This window comes from Vanessa cardui, chromosome 21 (genome assembly GCF_905220365.1).
Source record: "Vanessa cardui chromosome 21, ilVanCard2.1, whole genome shotgun sequence".
Taxonomy (NCBI): Eukaryota; Metazoa; Arthropoda; class Insecta; order Lepidoptera; family Nymphalidae; genus Vanessa; species Vanessa cardui.
Window position 1 is genome coordinate 4,852,878 of NC_061143.1, and position 22,320 is coordinate 4,875,197.

The 22,320-nt window shown below is 36.0% G+C and overlaps 1 protein-coding gene across 12 annotated transcripts in view; it reads right to left on the reverse strand.

The window, feature by feature from the left end:
- The window catches only part of LOC124538925 (trithorax group protein osa), a 93,578-nt gene that overhangs the window by 29,967 nt on the left and 41,291 nt on the right, over nucleotides 1–22,320 (reverse strand). For all 12 annotated transcript variants that reach the window (XM_047116192.1, XM_047116191.1, XM_047116189.1 and 9 more), the window contains exon 4: nucleotides 18,230–18,292. In XM_047116192.1, coding sequence (XP_046972148.1) covers nucleotides 18,230–18,292 — 63 coding nt within the window. The remainder of the gene's footprint in view (nucleotides 1–18,229; nucleotides 18,293–22,320) is intronic.

Here is a 22,320-nt window from a genome sequence, read left to right on the forward strand (position 1 = left end):
TCTATAAATAAATCAAAAAGAAGGGAAAAGTGGATTTTTTTAAATGATTCTTAAAAAAACAATTAAGTGCGAATTTCATTTAATGAATTATTGTTTCTTTTTATGGAATACTTTATAAAAGTAATACGATAATTGTTTGGGGCGGGTCGCTTCATACAAATATCAGCCCTGTGCTACGTCTAATGAATGCGTCAGCTAATGTAGTTTGTATGTAATGCACTTGGCCCAACAAATGTGTAACGACACAGTATGAAAACATAAAAGCGACAAGCGAAACGCTTCGACGTAGAGACGCTACACGGTTACGTATAAACATATGAAGACACATTACAAAAGGGTGAGCAATGTCACCCGAGGACACGGAGAGATTAATCGGCGTAAAAGCGTTCCAAGATCATTCGAGAGTTCGTCGACCGGCGTGTGAAAATGTTGCCTCGTAAATAAATAATTCACAAGGCTAGTATTCTCTCGGAGCACGTGGTTGCGGGCACGTGTAGTAGGTACATACGTAAACATTTACATTACATAACCGGCTCGTCATCGGCGACCGCGCCGTATCGAGAGCGAAATGCTGGCTGTATTGCAATTGCCTTCTCTCAGGCGTGCGCCCTAAACGCAGGCCTCGACCAATTATTGCGGACGTGCTACCTACGCTAGTATTTCACTCGTCTACGCGACTGTACCAGTTTCTGTAAACAGCGCCGTAGATAGGACAAAGGACGATAGGTTTCACTCTCTGTTGGGAATTTTAAAGTCGTTTTCTATTTTTTTCTTACTTTCTCAATTCAGTTCTCCCAGTTGCATACAAAAAACATATGTATTTCGTGCATGAATATTACTCGACGTAAATCAACAAAAACTATTTCATTCATTCACGTCCGATTAGTCAACGTTTTTTTACGAAATAGATTAATGTATTTTTGGCTTTCATAACGGAAATGTTCTGATCATGAATCTTTTTAAAATCCAAATTCATATATTTCTGAGGAAAAACATGTATACATTATTAATGGTGCTACTTTCCTATCTAGGATACTGGAGTCTGCCAAGTCGTCAGGATCGAACCTACGACTTTCACAACACTAGAAGCAACAAATACAAATTAAACCATTGAGCTTAAAAATACCCTCCAAGACCTGAGACAAAGTACATACGTCCAAGATCCGATTTTAACTTTTATCCATTACGTATTATCATTTCGATCGGCAGATTTTATTGATTTTGTTTCGTGAGAGATAAATAACATATTTATTAGGGCTGTATAAGTCATCAATTAATACATACAAGTCAACAAAACGCGGAATTGACCAAACAACGCGAATAAAAACCATATAGATACATGTTAAGGGTCTTATAAAGCCAAGATTGGTGAACGAGGAGATGATGAAGAGCGGGTTCCATAATAAAAATTGCATGTAGTATTGCAAATTGAACTATTGAGAAAAGGTCATAGAACTAAAAGAACGAATGAATTAAGAACTTTATCTATTTACATAATGCTAATTGGAAAATAGATCTCTCATATATAATAGGTGTCCAAAAAATCTCTTTTCTCCCAATCAAATAGTCTATTAGAATGGTATCTGACACCTTCGGAGATCTATCGACATCAGGTTCTTTACATTTCTCGTTAACATTCCATTTCAATAATAACATAATTTTTACTATTAACAAATGAAATTTACTACCTACGACTTTCATTACCGAATCTGATTTATTGCTCTTTTTATACGCTCCATGAATCAACATCATAACATCGTTAGCAATCAAATAAATTCAAAGTATCAAGATTTATATTTTTATCAACATAGATATTTTTAACTCAACAATTTTCGATGGGCAATATCTTTCGTAGCAAAAGTAAAAATAGAACGAGTCGAGAGCATAACATTTGTGTTTGTATAAAATCGACATTGAAGTGTGAAGACGAGTTGAGTGGTAGAGTTTATTGAATCTCTTTATAGGCCACCTGTTACTCGGGATCGGTGTGGGGAAACAGCTGATCGGGCCCGAACGAATTATTATTATTGTCGAATGGCCCTTGCTTATTTATTTGTAAATGAGCGAGCGGGGGAGGACGCAACTTTCCCTGACGACTCCTGTTTGATGACGTGACACGACGACCTAATGAACCAAACTCATTTCACAGAAACCCTTACTAACACATGTTCCACATGTTTTCTTAGTTATAATGATAAAAAGAAATCTAGTATAAACAAGTGTTTATGTCATTAAATCTATTCAAATACTTGATGTTGATAATGACTCGCTAAATTACGATGACGTGAGCGTGGTATACAAAAAAGTCAAACTAAAACATCATTCAAAGGCTGCGTGTTGTCATTTGACAGTTGAAAAAACAGGCATCGGACGATGATGAGTGGAGGCAAATAAGGCCGGTAAAATTACGGTGCGGCGACGACGGAGCGGTCGGCGGCGCGGGCGGCGGGAGGCGCTCGTAATCACTGGTCTGCATGCTTTTTCTACAAATGAGACGTCCGTTGCTTTGCTTCACGGGACAGTGTTATTTTCAAACCGTCAATATTATCCGAGCACGATGTTTGCTCGGCACGTAGCAACGCCACAAGTTTCAATTGAAAATTTTTAAAACTTACCATCAATTTTGTAGTTTCAAGCACCGACGTTCAACTTTCATCTTATAAGTACCAAGTTGAGAACTTTGACGGTTTTACGATTATGAGAGAGAATTTACTGGCTACCGTTAACTTTAATAACTAGCGAAGATAGTTTTGAACATCATTACGTAAAGAGGGAACATAAGTGAATACTGGGCATACCGTATATCTCTCTTCTTTGTCGTAATAATAAATAACGACAAAGTAGCTTTTTTAATTGCAAAAAATAGTATGTCAGTTATTTTCTTAATTATGTACATTAAATATGTCAAACACGTATCAACATGGTCAATGAAACGCATTTAACAAACTAAATAGCAATCAAATATAAGTATGCGAATCACGAAAACACTTTTTTTGCCCTTATTTTAGATTGAGAATATGTGTACGAGTAAATGAAAAAAAAAATAAAAAGCGACAATCCACTTCAAAGGCGTCAAGTGAATAAAATATAGGAGGAGCAAAAAAGCGGGAACAATGCGAGTGTCCAATTAAACAAAGCTCGCTCACGTCATCAAAAGGTGTTTCCCGAAGAACGTAACACACACATGCGTGATCAGCTGATTGCTCCGATTTTAACTCACACTACTGAGCGACTGTTAGAGAACATAAATAATGACGGCCCACCTAAATAGCTATACGTAACATCGTATAATTTGTATAAACGGCCGGCCGACGGAATAATGTGCGATACGCCAGTTTTCACCGCTATAGGTTTTACGACGTTCGAATTAAAGCGAACTATTCGATTTGATGTTGGCACTTGGGACATTTTATGATTAGGTGTCGCCGAGCGTGAGATCGCATTAAATAATCACTCTCATAAACACGCACACTCCGATTGTTATGCTCTACTATACCATTAAGAAAGTCTATTCTGAAATGTTTTTACAAAAACATATTTTTAAAACATCAGATCAATGTTTACTGTTTATTAAGTAAAGTTAAAATGTAATCATTATAAAATTTTGCTCTGTGCCAATTTTTTTTTATTTTCCCTCAATGTTTTCAATCAGACTGATGTTTTTTTATAACAATGTAATTACTTTGCAATTAATTATCTCTGTTCATAAGGATAATTAACAAAAGCGACAGAGCTATGGATTTTGTTTTCTTAGAGATTTTTTACAATTATAAATAATTTCATTTTTCAAGTAACAAAGGGAACATTGCTCCTTCGGGTGTAACATTGAAAAACAAAAATAGGTGCTCATAGATATAAGTACAAGATACATAATAATAAAAATTCAAGTACATAAGTAAAGCATTAATTAAATCTTGACTTACATTTTGTAAATGCCATCAAATTATAATTAGTGAATGCAAAAAGCGTCTCAGCAAAAAACTAATCGGTAACTGATTAATATAAAATATAACGCATTCTGATTGTGATATAAAATATACTTTTTTCGCTGTGGAACTGGGCACAAATACGCCTATCATTTTACCGACGGCAAGAGACATTCGGAAACTCCGTGCAGAAGTAATATTCCATGTTCGTAACGATCCCCATTGCGAACACATCAAAAGTAAAACATAAATTACAAAGCAATCTATTTATACATTGTAATTAGGTATAAATTGAAAAGATTGAGTGATATAGGTAATCATTTAATTTAAAATGAAATATATTTAGTATATCATATAAGAAATACCTAATTTTACTTTGTAAGTGTTACCCGTATTCAATTCAAACTTTCCAGCAGTCACCGGTCATATGATAATAAAAACAAACATCTAGTCACACCGTCACAAAATAGAATCCACGAGTATTGAGCTAACGCACACCAGCGAGAAAGCGGTCGGATGTCACTCACACACGAGCGATACTGCGTACTTATACACGCACACAAGGAAGAATCGGCAGTAGATAAGAATCGTCCCATTTTACAATGAGGAGTCGCGGCTGCGATTACTTACTGTGTTCGCGGGCAGCCTTATGATGACGGCCGTCTTGAATCCTTCTTGGAACGACACCGATACACAGATTAGAGTTGCACGCACATGCACTCTACACACACACACTTGACGAAAAACGATAAGACTCAACAATGTAGAGTCGTGAGATAAGTTCGGAACGTAGAGCGAGCTCTTAATTTGAACTCGGCGAGTAGAGTATTTATGGTGGGTTGGGGTCTAGGGGAGTGCGAGCGACGGGCGACAGTCGTGTGGATATAACAGGAGTACGCTCGATTGCACTAGCGGTGCGCGCGTTTCAGTTGGCGCACAGCGACTGGCGCAGGCGAGGCGCGCGGTGCGGCGAAGCGGGCGGGCGAGCGATTTCACCGGGCTGATATTGCGACGGCGGCACGTCGCTCGACTCCGGCCCATATGTATAGCTATGACGGAGCGAGGGCACGCCGCGCGCCGGCGAGTCGAGCGGGGGGTCGCGCTATGCCAGCACTGCACGCACCCAATCGACTCTCCTACTCGACCAGTTATTTGTTCGCGCACACATTCGCCTTCTATGCCAACGTACATGGCAAATCAGCTTAGTTCTGCTATGGCTTTGCTTTAAACGATACATTTAATTAATATTAAACTGTAAAATTTATCTTTATTTGCATTCTTTTGCTTGTTTGTTATTCTTATCGATATTTATTTACGATACACAGTTAATTTTAGTATTGTTGCATAAACAATGACACTTAATCAAATCGGATCTTATCATGTTTGTAGATACAAATAAACTCCCGGGTCGAGTAATTAGTCATAATAAGATAGAAATGTAGTTCTATAAGCGAAGGTTCGTAATGAGCCTCAACAGGAAACGTGAGAGATCAATAAGCCACTAACGCCTAGTAACAAATTAATTAGGCAATATTGATCGGATTGTGTGCGGTTGTCATATAAATACATCCATTGATATGTTATGCATCTCATTACAGTTGCGGTACATAATAATCGCCTATTGGGAATGCGGGTCACTTGCATTTGCGCACTGAAGCTTCTGTTGTATTCGTTTAAAAAAATCTGTATTTACTTATAACTCAAGAAATAATATATATTCGAAATTTAACAAACAAGTGAGATAAAACTAAGTGGCATTATACGATATCGTGAATTATAGAAAAATAAAAAATAGCAGACGTGAAATAAGAGCTTGCGCAGTTAAGAATGAGGTAAGAAAGATAAAAAATCTAAATAATGCGAGGCTTAAAGGCCGGCGCCATTGCGGCGCCTTAAGGATATGGAACAAAAGACGCCTAACGGTCTGCGCGCGAGTTTATACTGATCCATATTAATCGATAAAATATTTGAATGTTACAACAAGGTCGAAAATTTTATAACTGATTCATATAACAGTATTATGAAGGACATGGAAATATATATATTTTTCTATTTTTAAACATCTTTAATATAAGCAATTTATATGAGTCGTAAGTTGTATCATTTACAACAGTAAGAATATTTAAAAAGATCATTTGACGATGTATGATAATTATTTACAATTCCAAACTTTTACTTGCAAAGGTTAAAATTTCGCTATGAATAAATTCTAGCAAACAAAACCAAAAGTTAAATGCTAACAAATTTCGCCCATGTCGAAGTTAAATTGAAACAAAATATGCAAAAGAATTGAAGCTGCTCTCTGGCACGGCGGATTAATCGTAATTTTTCAATATAGAAACCTGTTCTCTAAGAGCCGAGTGGAAGGCAGTAGGGTGTTGCGAGAGCGGGCGCTTCTCAAAATAAAAGAAATATGTTTTAGTAGGTTAGCGAGCGTGTTTACGGGCAGATTCCTTCGATGCGATTATGCTGCTATTAGTTACATAAGAACATAAGATCATGGAGCAATTTATGATTTATTCCGAGGCAGATGGATATATACAACTATTTTTTGTCTTTTCAGATACCTCATGTTAATGTCGCTAAATAATAGAAAGAGTCTGATCTGTGTTCACTTATATATAATTCTTTAATTCAATTTGAAATAAACGTTTAATTCTATACGTTGGAATTTTTCGAACTTGGATAGAGCTCTACGATTTAAATATAAAGCGAGCTCGTGACGCCATCTGTCGGACGGCCAGCGCAGTTCGGACCGGATGCTCGACCAGTTTCGTATGACACCGAACACCTGCAAGCACTCGCCTACCGAGTCACTATCGCGTCAACTTATAACGTTGCATACACGACACTAACCTTGCTCGTGTACGTAAAAGGAAAAATAATAAACGTACGCCGTACTAAAACATTCAATATATTAAGACATTGGAGGTAAAAGAGATTCATCGTAGTTCGTGATCGAATGCTTTTGTATTCATCGGGGCATCTTCGGTGAGACAATAAAGTTACGTAAGAAAGCGCAAGACGCGTCAATGGCATTTCGACCCTGCCTCCGTTCTCGTCACTGACCCACATTACTCACATACACAATCACAATTCCGGTGTAATAAGTTCATTTGTTATTACATCATTACCAACCGTTGCCGTGCTGACTGCTATGTATTGTTTGTTTGATACCAGATATTAATGGTATTATTGTATACGGTTGTTGAAATACATACATGCGAATCGGGTTGCCTTAGTGTATTAAACCCGTAGGTATTCATTGAAGACTGCGGGTTCAAATCTGACCATATATTTCTAAAATTTTTTTAATTATAATTGTAAGTTAATCTTTGAAGAAAAACATCTTTAATAAATATTAATGTGTGAAATGTAATTCTACCGTCTGTCATATGTATCCATCAAACTGAACCATGAGCAGTGCTGTAATTGTTACTAACAGCCTTTAGAGAAATATTTTTGTATTTGATTACAGTGATTAGTAGGTACATACAACACTGTCTACCCGAATATTTTTCATAAGGCACGTTTTTAAGATTAAAAAAAAAACTGGAGAGTGCATAAAACTACAAACTCTAAGTTTCTTTATCTATGATGGGAAGTCATAACGTTTTTTTTTTTTACGAAAACTTATTCTATCGCGTTTAAAGACTAAACTTTACCTCAAATGCTACTAGACATAATAGATCACTTGCGTTCTGTTTTCCAAGGCATGTAGCGCAAAATCTTCACATGACAATAATAATGAAATCGTACAATATTTACGTAACAATACATAGGTGGTGTTATTATGAGTAAATATTCGGTATCATTCGCATAATAGTGCAATTACGTTACACGCCCACGTCAAACGCGATGCGTAAGATAGCAAAAATTAACGTACAAATTTGCCAAATACCTGTGGCATTGACAAGGTTGCACAAGATAAGAATAAAAATAGCCACATCATGTAGCAACTCTTAAACACGTGACTGTTATTTATAGTAGCGTCAAATGGTGAACACTGAATGAACTTTTCTTTTCGTGAGAAATGGCCGTGTGTGCGTGTCCCGGTGTCAATGTAGGCCACTGTCAAGGTCGAATGTTTAATATAAAGTCTGGCGTCGGGACATTAAAATGGTCGGCCCCTCCCTTAGACCCCCTTATCCCCGGCCCGGGCGGCGGTCGCAATCGTTGCAACTCGTTATTTATTATCTAAAGGCAGCCAGCCCCTCTCTCTCTCAAGATGCTACCAAGCTTCTCAACCTACAGACCTAAGTATTAAAAAAACAATTACAAAGACCGCTCTTATCAAAGCCGCATTGTGTCGGGGGCCAGTAACAGCTGACGCGATAAAATAAATACATCCCTGACCTATTCTACGTATGACGAAGCTGGTGTCGGTTGATTACGAACATTGAGGTAGATAAATGTAAATTAAAGGCGTGATAACGACTATCAGAGAACGGTAAACGATCGAGTTGAATGTCACTATCGATCACTTGGGTCGCTTTTCGTCGATTCGACTCATGTTACTCGGCGTAGGAATCGAATGCGATAAGTTCGCAAACCTAAGTAGTATGTAAAAGAGCTAAACAAATTCGCGACGACGCGCGTTGGTCGACGCATCGTAAAGCGTGCTCCCGAGAAACTTGGAACTCTCACTTTCGTACAAGAAAGGCTTGGTGGCTGTGCCTTTACAAGTTCACTATAAATACACAAACAACTAATACAAAACAGCTATGAGTGTAGCGTGACATTCACCCTCACACCCACTGCAGCGTGATACGGCGTTGTTTCAACACAATACCTACATATGTACGTGAACTGATTAATCTCTGATGAGCCGTGTGGCCATTATTTGCTGCTTATATTAATGGGAACGGTTAGAAATCACCGTGCTTCGAGCATGCGTTGTGTTTACTCTACACTAGACATGCAAGGACTTTGTTTACAATGGAATTTAGATATTATTTATATAATGATCGAACATGCTTTATTGCGACTTGTTATATTGTAACTGTCAGTATATGAGTACCATAATGAATTGATAAACCAAATTTAATTATCTCATCATATTCAAATGGCAATTTCGTAAATTCCAATGCGTATTTTAACGCAAACAAAAATCCATAATAATCAAATCGTCTGGTAAATGTTGGGGGTTTCCCCGTTGGAGAGCTGCCAAAATCAAGGGGGCATCTTAAAATAAATTTCGGATTATAAAATTCGTTAATGACGCGATTATACTTGGCAGATTTATTTACATAAGAGATCTATTTATAAAACCAGAAAACTAAGACGAGATAGATAAGACAAAATTGAAAGTTTTCAATACAGATTGTAAACTTTTACAAACATATTTGTAATTAAAAAATATGTATCTATATACAAAAAACTCATTTTGAATTTAATATATAAACAACTGTTTATAATTAAGTCGTAGAACGTAAATAAAATTATGGATTTTCTAGTTCAAAAGAATTACATAAAAACCTAACTTCCGCCCGCGGCTTCGCCCGCATGGAATTAAATTATACTGCGCTCTCACGGGAACTGCTTAAAAATAGGTTAAGAAAAAAATGTGTCATAAGTGTTACAAAACACAAAGTATAAAACCAAATCTAAAATCGTTTATCCGTAGAAGTGAGATAATAAGGTAAATAAATACTATTTCGTAACATAACGTTTACAATTATTATTATTTGTGTTACGTGATTTTAATGAGCTATGAAAAATTCGATCAAAGGTGAGGTATACTATATATACCCCATGTATCCTTTCACGTATTAACAGAACTGAGTATGCTTTGACTTCCTGACTTAATCATGAATCGACTTGAATATAAATATTAAACTATGCATTGACATGTTCCTTATAATACAATTTTATAATATTTTTAAATTTGTATATCGTAATATACTTTTCAGTATCAAATTATCAGCCTGTAAAGTGGTGTCAATAGTTAAAATTTCCTCATTTTGTTCGTCAAGGCATCACTGAAATGTTTCATTATTTACCAGTCTTCTAATCTATGAACACAATCCAATGTTTCTACACAAAAACCATTCCATCCATCTGCGACTCAAACAATTCATCGGATTCCCGTTCACACCACCCACGTATCCTCTTATCTATCAACCTAACTGTCTGTACACTCATCAACCTATGCGCTCGTCCATGTAAGTACGAGTCCACTTATTTACCCATTTATCTATTTTCTACCCAATTTTCCATTTATCATCTGACACTGAACTAGCACAGGCACAACAATTATACAGCTTATTATATACATTTACAGAGTAGGTTATTAGCGATAAAATTAAGTGATATTTGTGCGGTTACGTTTACCTAAGTCTAGCGTGTTTCATACACACTTATATTACTCTGTTTAAAATAATCTGTTTCTTTGAAATTAAACATTAACACATTATGTATCCCGCCTAGTGTTCTCTCCGTCGTACTCCTACCGCAAAGTCCAAGTTATTGTTTCGTCATTGTATAATTTTCTTTTCAAATATTGTATATATCGTGTTTATAATAATATATATCTCAAATTAATGACCTACAAATTCTATTCCTAAATTTATATGTTATTATATAATTTCATAATCATTAATACAATTGTGCGATTGTCACCCGTTTCTTTAAAACCAAAAATGACTTCTGTGATAAAAGAGTTTTAGAGGAGATATGCGTTTTTTTATAAATCACAAATCTGACAAAGTTGTCGTTTATCTGGTATCGTTATGACAAGAAAGGGATCGTTATAACAATTTTCCTCATGTGTGTATGCGACTTATAAGTAGACTACATCGCCTTCTCATTCAGATGTACACAGTACATGTTCTATACATGAAAGAGTATTTATAATATCAGTAGTTCCGCTCCAAAACTTAGCAAAAACAAGATATAAGTAGTAAATTATAAAAACATTACTAAAATTACTATTCATTATTGTAATTCAAATATTTTTGAAAAATGAATAAATACGGCACTGATCTCTTTATCATATATACTAAAACGGGCTTTGCATATTACATTACTAATTTAATTTATTAATTTATACCATTAAGTATTCGTGCCAAATTTTAAGTAAATTTTTTGGAGAATCTCTGCTACCCCCTTTTAATTATTTTAGAGGTTGAATTTTATAAAAGCCAGGAATACTTATTTGATTAATACAGTTCCAATGAACTAAAAAGTAATGATGCTAATTTTATTTAAAGTTGACCAAAGAAACAGTTTTTTAGATCCAGCTGGTTCTGTTTTACTGTTTTATAAAAATATTGACTACTTTCTACCGCCAATTAGAAATACTAGTGAGTTAGCCATTGCAACAACAGGTACAAAGGACATAACATATTAGTTGCCTAGGATGGTGGCTTATAGGTGTCAAAATGATAAGAAATGATGTCTTACAGTACCAGTGTATATGGGCAGTGATGACCACTTCATAACCACTTCATAACCACTACATGAACACGAACATCATGTGGTCTTTTTACCCATCAAGTAATCGATGCTGATTTTTGAAGGTCGAAACTTCAAAGTTGTCCAATAAAGGACCATTTGTTATATTTTTTTATAGAAATACGAAAAACCTTTCTGTTATTTCTTATTGTGTTTAGGAATTCGATGTGACCGCTATATTTTTTTATTTCTGGCACCATCACGATAAGTATGTTTATTTAAATAAAATCATTACGATTTAAATTTACGGGTGCACTATTAATCAAAAACTATAGTTTCACCGAAAAAACCTTGCCGAATATCTTTCGACGATTTAAGTTTATAAAAAATATTTTTACTTGTTGACAAGAAATTTCAAAAGCTATTATTCAATCGAGAAAAAGTGTAAATGCTTGAAATAATTTTAAATAAAGATTTTTTGTCGCTTACATAAAATAAATCATTGAATTTATTATTTTGTATTATAATTCTTAAAATAAGTATTTACTGTAACTAAAATAGACATTCCGTAGCAAGATATTTTCAGTCTATCACATTACATAATGAATGGCCTACGTCTAATTTATAATTTAAACACATTAAATTTTTAAAATAAAACCGTATTTCTGACCCAAATGAGATGAATATGTGATAAATTGTCCCTCAATAATCAAAGATTAATCCATTATATAAAATAGAATACATTTCTAGTTTGGTCTATATGTTTGAACGGTCTTAAGAACTCCGATGCAAAAATATATTTATTCCATGTGAACCTATATTATTTTGCTGAGTTAAGTTATACCATGTGACATAAAGTCTGCACGCTCTGACTGTAAGACCTGGAGCAATAGGTTCATAAAGATCAAATAATATGAACTGTGAAACAATAAACAGCCGTGTATAATCCAACTGTAACATTTGCGAAACCGCACCTTAAGTGTATTAATCATTTTAAAAAAAAAATGTTTGACGGACTACTGTTAAAGCATCGAAAGCCTATAATATATTGAATATTTTTTTCAAAGCTTTAAATATAGTTTTTAAGTTATTCCATGATGATTACTTGATCATTGTAACTCATCATTGTGGTCGAAAATCTGGTCAAACGTATGTGATCGATGGGTACTTGATAAAAATTATTTTTATTACTTGAAAATATAATTTCAAGTGTCTTTCGGTCACGAGTCGAATGTCAAATGTAATCAATCGTAGTTTCAGAAGACCGATACTTTGTGCTCTCTTCATGTGTATTGACATCATTGGTCTTAGGTTTCGTTAGCATATATTTGTCACGATGCAACATAAAAAGCGCATCGCTGTTCGCTTCAAGAATGCACACGTTTGTTCAGCATGAAGTGCGACTAGGTATGCGTTAGACGGTCACGAAGCAAACGCGAGGCGTGCTCGTTCATCGCAATCAAATGACATCATCCTGCCGTGAATAGTACGATTCACTTGTTGAATATTGATCCCGAATCTAACAATCAACCCCTAATCTATGACACGGTTTATAGATTCAGAAAGTCAATCACATTCACGAGTTAAAGTATTACATAAAATCATTAGCTTTGCAAGAAAATGGAGATTTTAAAACTTGTCGACTATGTAAACGATTCTTGTTCTGATAAGTGTTCGTTTTAAATTTATTTCACAGAACTGACTTTGTACAGTTAGTTGCTCACTTACGTAGCAATTAAACGTTTTGTTTACAATTTAATTTGTCATGTGTCCAATAATGTTAGTGTTGAAACGTGCGATGTCCCATTAAAGGCAGCGTCGGAAACGTTGACAAAACCTTTAATTAGAGAAACTACATTGTCCGGAATGAACGTTCGTTGCGTTGTAACCTGTCATGACGTAAATTAGACAATATGAAGTTAGGGGCCAGGTTAGTGCCGGCCGGGAATTGCGGGCGGCTCGCAAAACGTCACAAACAGGCTCGTGATTGATGGCTGCGGTGACACTCGTTGCGTCAGACAGAGGTCGCGGGGTCAATGCCAGAGTTGTCATAATAACCACGAGAAAAGAACATCATTATTAGCCATCAAATCTAGATTCGCCGTATCTAAACAAAGGGTTTCCAGGCATTTAGATGTATTTCTGAATCGCCATGTCACAGGATTCACTTAAATGAATAGTACAACCGATTCGATATGTTACTATTATTTTATATTATTTAGAGGTTATTAATAATATATATATATATTGAATATCATACTGTATAATATTGTATGTGTGTAGTTATGGCCGGCATGTTATATTATCATAACGTAAAATATAATGAACAGGATCTTTCTTCGTTTTAATATTTAATCGTTCCATGTATTACAGCAAACATTTCTGCTCGTAATAAAAAGCCCACGCACCCTTTCTTTAAAAACTTAACTTATGCATAAACATGTCGCACTTTAAATCGTCTTTCAGAGAGATTGATACTTGAATATTACTGGGAAATGGCAGCGCAATCGATGCTTACATTGTTTAGTTTATGAAAATTCATGAACAAGTAAGGTGGGACGGTCTCAGGTTACGACCACCCGGAACGGTGACTGTTCGGCCCCATTTCGAATACGTGGGGTCGCCGTAAAACGGTTCCTTTTACGACAACGGCAACAGAACACATACACATTAGAGTAGGCATTCTAAAACAATAACGATCCAGCGAGGGCCCGCGATAGGATCCTCTTTGATGTCATAAACGGCCCTTGTCGACACAATACGCCGTCACGAAAATATATTTTCCCTCACCTGTTCGCACCTTAATGTTATTAACTACCATAAAAGTTATATCTCGCCGTCTATCCCACTGACTCTTATCTAATGAGAATCCATATTGCAGGTTTCTGGCGCGCGTTATTATTGGACCATTGCTTTTCTTGAGGGATTAAAGTCGTTTTATAAGCACAACCTTAACATGGAATCGTTTGCGAAGAAGGAAATGGTAGGCACGTTTGTTACATGAGGTTATCGTAATATATCCGATGTGAGCATTCGTGCAATAGGGTTTTGAATAATCTTTACAATTCGTATAAGGTTTAATATCACTCTATGATAAAACTTAACGTCGCGTATTCGTTATAACCCCTCTTTGCGAACAATGTATGAAGTTTAGCGTAAGCCGGTAATAATCTGCAAGTTAGCTTAGGTTGATGGATAAACGTTGGTGTATGTATGAACAAAATATGGTAATGCAGACATTATTAAAGCGTGTACTCGTGCAGTTAGCTAACAAAGTAACCGCAGAGGCGACAGAGCACGCTTACTCGACACGGGCTCGGCGGCTCGGCGGCTCGGCGGCTCGGCCACGTACTTTACAGCGGTTCATTGCGGCTCTCTTAACATTTCGTCCTACATAACTTGTAATGGTTCTACAACTCGTTAGTCGGGAAAACGCAGCATGTTTTGTTATGACAGCATATGACAGTACTTTGTGGAGAATTAATTACTTCGCATTTGCAGTTCCGATTGTGACTCATACTTTTTGCTTTTTATTTAACTTGCTAAAGGAAATTACTGAACAACCAAGACTTCGTTTTAATTTAAATGGACTTGATACAGTGTTGTATGTAAATCAAGATAGCGAGTCGATTTCGTGAATATGGATGGCTATTAAGAAACGATTCGTATGGTTGCGGGACGGGTCCAGTTTACAACCTCGTTACCGGCGATCCAAGGTTTTTACAACGCGATTATACCGCCCACTTTGCTCGACCTACGCACCCTGTAATTGGGGTAAATCTTTTTATTAGGGACTCTACATCCCGTATAAACATTTATACGACTGTCTGAGTTACGAAACAAAACTTATTTAATAACAGGTAAATTCAATTGAAAATTTAATCGAAACAAACAATAATTATCTATCAAAATAATAATTGGATGCATTCATCATTCGGAATATTTCATAAATACAATACTTTGTAATTAATGCATTAGTGCTTTTTGACGTATTTTCGGAGGGAAACAACACGAGAATGCTTTATCTGTTTTTGGAGCGGTATCAATTATTAAAATGCAAGTATAACGAGTGCCCGACCACATTTCGTTCGCGTTCGGCCTCGCGGCGCATTATCGAAATCGGACCGCAATAATTACATTCGAGCTGAATGCGGCCGGCCACTCCATCCATGTCCGAGCGACTGACCAAATAAAATATACGCCCGCGATAAACTTTTATCATCGAGGGATTCATTATTCGTCACTTTAAAAACAACTCTTTCCAAAGTACCTACTCACCCGTTCCATTTAATGTTAACAATTCGTAATAAATATCAAAGGCCCTTACGTGTCGTTCTATTCTGAGCAATAATTATAACAAAATTAATTAAAAAAAACTAATGTATATATAACTCAATTATAGTTATGGCTTTAAAAACTTTTTTAATAATATTAAATATAGAAAACCTTTAATTCGCAACTATGGATAGGGTTACATACTATAAATTATTAGTGTTTATAAATTTGCCGTATAAGCGTTAATACGGAAAAAATAAATTCTAAAACACAAAGAGAATGTTTTCAAAGAAACCTTTCAATGTAACTATCAGCTGGCAACGTGTTCCATTCGTTGGAATCTTTTATCGGTGTCACAGAACGTTTGATCCGCAACGGTAAATAATCTAAATGCATTCGACTACGCGATGACATTTCATCTAAAAATTTTGGGATAAAAATTTTGTTTTGTTTTCGCACTGGAGCGGTCGCCGGTCGCCGGTCGGCTGTCGGCTGATTACGTACTCTGCCGTCATTCATTTGCGTCTCCACCGCTCTACTCAATCTCGTTTATTATGAACGTGCAGCGAGCGGCCCTGTCTCCCGCATTTTACATTGGTACATTTTGCTACGTAAAATGCTTTTAGTGTTACTGTTACGTAAGTTTTTATAGACATTATTACCGTGCCATGTTTAAACGAATTACGGCTATAATGAACGTAATACTGACTACCGAATTCATTCGATGCACTTTAGTGGAACCATTATTTTTAATAAACTCTATTTAACATTTAACATTACATATATTACGCCAGGAATATTTTCTGACATTATTACGGCCCTAATGTCTTGTATGTAGAATGAACTATTGTGTACTTTTTCATCTATTATATATCTTCCTGCACATCTAAAGCAATTACAACACGACGTAGTGCACCCTTCGTGACATTAATGAATAGCATTGTAAAAAGACATTCTTATAAAACCTCCCTGCCGTTTCTAGGATGCATAATATTTCTTTTGAGCTGTCATTCACCGCCCGACGTATAGTTGCATAAATAAATAATTCGAATCGGACCCTTCTCGACCTTAACTCGTTACTCGAATTGAATGACTTGCTTAAGATTTCAGAAAGTATATCGAAGATAAAATTTAATTCTTTGCATAATTATTATATCCCCAAATCGTATGATAGTTCTAATAATAAATTATGTACTTATTATTCTTGTTAAATGCTAACTAAACCAAGACTTAGTAATCTAGTTAGACGTAGACTTAAAAAATCGCTGTATTAGGCAAAATGTATATTATATCTTGAGCAAAGTTCTCAAACCGTAAAATCACGTTGGAATTATGGAGGAGTATAAAAAGTTAATAAAATTCTCCGGCGAAATTTCGTTCAAAACAGAAACGCGAGGGTCGACGACTCGGCAGTGGGCCGCGCTCACTCGCTACAGTAGAAAGGAGCGGTCCCCTCGATTTCGGCAGAACGTTCGGTACATTCATTACAAAAAGCGACACATAGCCCGAGCCCCGGTTTTATAATTCTACTCATTTGGTTTCCCCCGAACGAGTCGCGAGACAACGCGCTCGGCTAACTGTATCAATCAACATCAAACAAACTCGCTCTATCTTTACAAATATCGTACGCTAGGGTTGGGAATGAAATTCTATTTTATTAGTTAGAATATTGTGCGACTAGAACGGAAAAAAATTAAGCACTTCTAAAAGGGCTTAGTGTGACTGATAGGGGATCCTAAAATAACAAGACTCGGGTCTATTCCTATTCAGTCGGCCCGCATCCAACCAACTGCGACCCAAAGAATAAATTCATACAAAGAACTCCTCGAGAATAATAAAGATGTTAAAGTGTACGTTTTATGCGTCACGGCGACTAGTCATGTGCCAGCCCTATGAGTTAGGGTTGCAACTGCCACTGACAATTCTTTTTATCGTTCCATTTGTAATGCAGTTCTGTTATCGTCGAAGTACGCCCGCGGCTGTGTTTCTCAAATAAAGAGGCGCGTGCTTTGATCTACGCTTAATGAAATAGCAGGACGATATACGCTTCACAAGCAAATATAAATCCTGATCGAACCCTTTGCGTTGAGGTGGAGGCGTCCAATTCAATTGCGAAATATGTTCAATATAAATAACAACAACGCGCTTCGATTTCCTTCGTCATTGCATAGGAAATTGCTTTCATTTTTTAAGCGTGGAAACAATGTGGACTATAAATAAAATTATTCACGCCTACACAAATTGGAGTAGGTTTTGCTTTTCCAGCGCGTCGGGTGTCGGCCGGCTGGCGGCACAATTTAGCAAACAAGCTTATTGTCAAGTGTCGCGGCGGACGGCTCGCTAACTACGTGTATGGAGTATGGAGTGTCGTTTCACAAACAGACACGCGAGGCTCACTTGTTTTCGCAAGCTATGCACTGATGAAGACACGACATTTATGATTATAATTAATGTTGTTTTTACCGACGTCATTTCGGATGCAGTCGCATTCGGGCTGCGAATATAATTCACATGTATACCTTTGTCTGACAACATTGTATTTCTGAATGCGAAATTTTATTTCTGCCTACATTATAACGTTGTTTTAGACGCTAAGTAATATTTTAATTAATTCTTGTATTTTATTGACTTACGGAGTCTTGATCATGAGCGTTGGGTGTGGACGGCTGAGCTGGCCGGGGCGGTGGAGGGTAGCCCTGAGAACAATTATTATTATCTTAATTTAATTATCAAGCGTAAAATAAAGTCTATAGATATAATGTTGCATCTACTGATATACATATATCCTAATTGTTCCTATGTTTATTTAACTATGTATCATAGAAGGTAATATATCTACAATATAGATTACATTTTTCAAGTGTCTGTTCATCCTCATTTTTTTTTTCATAATAAACAAATAGTTCTAGACCCAACTCTAGGTTTAACGGTGATCCTGAAACAAGCCTGACCATGTGGAGTGATATTAATTGAGAGCGACGCCGGCGCCGTCTGCGCTACTAAACAATTATTTTCTTATCTCCTTTACGCTGAATCAAATTATTTCGTACTCCACTGTACCTTTGCAGAATTACCTGTATATTTTAGTGATATTTTATACCTTATCATACCTCTGTTGCTTTTAAAGGCATTATGGTATTAAATAATATTTCTATTGCTAATTTTAATTAACTTACTTTAATATTCGTAACATCGACGCTACTTCTCAAGCTTTTAATTAATTTTAAATATGTAAATTATTTGTTTTTGTTTTTATTTCAACAACTAAGAGAGAATTGAATAAAAGCTAGTTTTTATAAACTGAGGATGAATAACATTTTAGTAATATAATTATTTATAACGACAAAAAAGTAATGACTGCATGTGTGCGCTCTAATGTTCTGTTGATATAATCATAGTATAATGTACTTCGAACCGCGGAACGAGATAAATGGCTATTAGAGATTTAACATTAAATCTAAAACATAAATTACACGTATTATTATTCATCGAATAGACATAAAACAGTAATAATATCTCAAAATGTCAGCCTCGTTTAATGTTTATCCGACGTTCTGAGAACATCTTTACAGTATTAACGTAGATGCACGTAATTACAAACGGTCCGCGTCGACAAGTCGAACGGGCTCGCTTCAAACTTTGTTCCTGCTGAAACTCCGAGAGCAAAGACGCTTAAACGTTTAACGCGAAAGATATCTCACTCAGCTCGAGCTAAATTATATGAACTATATTATTAACTTTTATAAGCGAAGACTTTAAGTCGAATCGTATACGTCCTACACATAATAAGCCTTAAAAATGCCTACTTCATGCTCTTCTGTATTGTAAAAATAACCTAACTAAGTAAAGTTTGTAACGGATTTCAATATGTTTTTAGTACTACACAAGATCGTTGTATTGGAAACCAGTTTAGACCTAATCAGAAATGATAATAGTTCCAATATCAAAACGACTGAAATCGTTTTCATAGTATTGTTTAGAACGTAAATAAATGATATTTCGCACGTTGAAAGCAATATATGGCATAAACAAATTTTCAAACAACGCACGTAGTGAGAGGCAAAACAAGCCCGCAATTACAGAGTTGAATGCGCAAAATACACTAATTTTACTTTGTCGAGTCCGATGTTGGATGGGAGATCTGTGTGCTTAGCGAATGAAAAATGCAATTCAAAATTGTATGATTGGTCCCTTTGTTCAGTGAATACGGAAACATGGACAAACGAACATATTTGGTTTACGTTGTGTACATTGAATTTGTTTGATGACGACAATAATTATTCCGGTACACGGTATTTACGCTTTTTTTGGGTCGTTATCGATCATCGTGACCGGAGTGAAGAATTATTTCGTACCAGTTATTGCACTCCGTTTTAATTGGCATTTAATAAACTACCCGTCATTCTACTACAGTATTTTTTTTAATGTTCGATCCCTGAGGATTGTGAATGCTACAGTCACGTTACCAACTAGTATGGTACATACGAAAGTTATCTTTGCCCTACATTTGAATAAATTTAAACACGGTTCTCCAAAATAATATATGCTGTTGATCCCGAATACACGTTTCCGCCCGCGGCTCTACGTGTGAGGGGAGGGGAAGGAAGGCGGCGCTGCAGGCGGTATTGATAAAAGTAACCTATTTGCTATTCCAGACTATAATCTATATCTGTGCCAAATTTCGTTCAAATTCGTTTAGCCATTCTGACATAGGTAGGTATTTGTTATAAATATGCAATCTGGGTGATTGGACATTCGCATTTATTATATTAATAAGATAAAATAACATATATCGCATGACAACATACATGTACTTTAAACGAGTACGTATTCACAAAAAAATATTACAGTCCAACCTTAATACTCGAAGGCCGAAATATATACCTTACAGCGCTGAACCCTCATTTTAAAACATAATTTTAAACGCGTTACACTACAGCGAAATTTGGACCAAAAAATAGAAAGTTTAAAAAGCAATTATTTATAATTTACGGAAAATTTAATAAATGAGAAGGTAAATCAATTATTTGTATAAATAGGAATTGCACTGACATAAATAACACATTGCAAAAATAGACATATAATTTTGAAACATACGAAAATAATATAAAATTTAAATTGAAACATCCACTACGATATAATTCAAACTAATTTTATATAAATCCCGAAAACATACAAAATCTTTTCTAGTGGACTCATTAGATAATTATTAGTCTTTATATAATAACGTGCTTAGACGAGTTCTCCATTACCGATAATTAGAAAATAAAACAATCCAAATATTATACAAAAAAAAAACACTTATGCCGCAATACATTTAATAACGTATACTAAATAAACATAAAACCTCATGAATTTATAAACCAAATAACTAAATGTAACAATGAAAAGTCAACGTTATCATAACAAACAAGTATTCGTATAAAACAGAAACACTGTCCGCCAATTAATAGAAGAAAGAGAGCAGACACGTCAGTCGCAAGCGGGGGGGTTTTATTCTTCGAGTATTATTTGCGGGAATGGCAAAGGGAGCGAGCGTCATAATTTATCCAACACGGCAATTCCCGACAGCGTCGCCACTGCCACTCCGTACCAGAGAATGTAAGCTACAGTCAGCGTTTCATAGGTTTCCAACCGAGAGAACCGCCGCGCTAAAGTTCCGGGAATCTAGAGCATTTTGCAGTTTGTTATAATCGTACCTACCAGCCGTACGACGGCGATATTTATGTAGAAAAAAACATTGACACGACATAAAATCTCTTCAGACTTACAACGGAACGTCGACGACTTAAGTGAACGAGAGATTAAATCGACGAAGTTATGTAATGGATGAGCAATCGCTGCGAATGATTGACATAAAGAGGTAAATCGTTAAGGAAAAAAGTTGTTCGATTACATCTAAGACTTGACTGACCCTAATGATTCATTAGCTTCTGCTCATGAGATAGTCATTATTGTAACAAACCTAATTAGACAACAATTAATAAATCATTCAATTAAAAGGAAAAACATTTTAGATAAAAAGTCGAACAATTATTCGTAAGGCCCGTGACAAATATATCTCCTTAACAATAAAATATAACGAGTTTATATTCGCAAAATAAATGGCCGGCTAGCGAACGTAGAGCCGCCTCGAGCAACCGGCGCGCCCTCTTGTAGAGGAATACGAAACGAACTTCGGTAGACAAAACATTATTCCTTGTCACTGTCTCCGTTCAATATATTACTATGAACACGTTTTGGCGTTTGATTATTTGGTTTTTATCTACATAGATTTTTTAAGCGAACTACGTCCATAGACAACAATATAGGAGTTTTATTGATAATAAAGTATTAACGAATAAGCACTCGACAGCATATTTTTCCATAAAGCAGCAATGTAATTAATATTGTTTCAGTAGTGGAGTCCAGTAAAATATAATTAGTGATTCCTCATTACCGCGCGGCATGGCCCCTCTGGACGTTCGTGCGTCTGCCGGCTTATGGTTATTAATAACACCGGCCGCCCCGCCCCGCGGCCCCCGGCCCCCACGCTCGCCCGCGCTGCCGCTGCCGCTGCCGCACGTCTGACATTTTAATTCCGGAGCCGGCTATACGTCCACCACGTGCCTATCTATCGATAAACGTTTTATCGACTCATTTCGTATAATATTAAGACCAGATACTGGAGTCTTCGTTTGACATACATTAAAGATAACATAGTTGGAAGTTACTTTAATTTTAA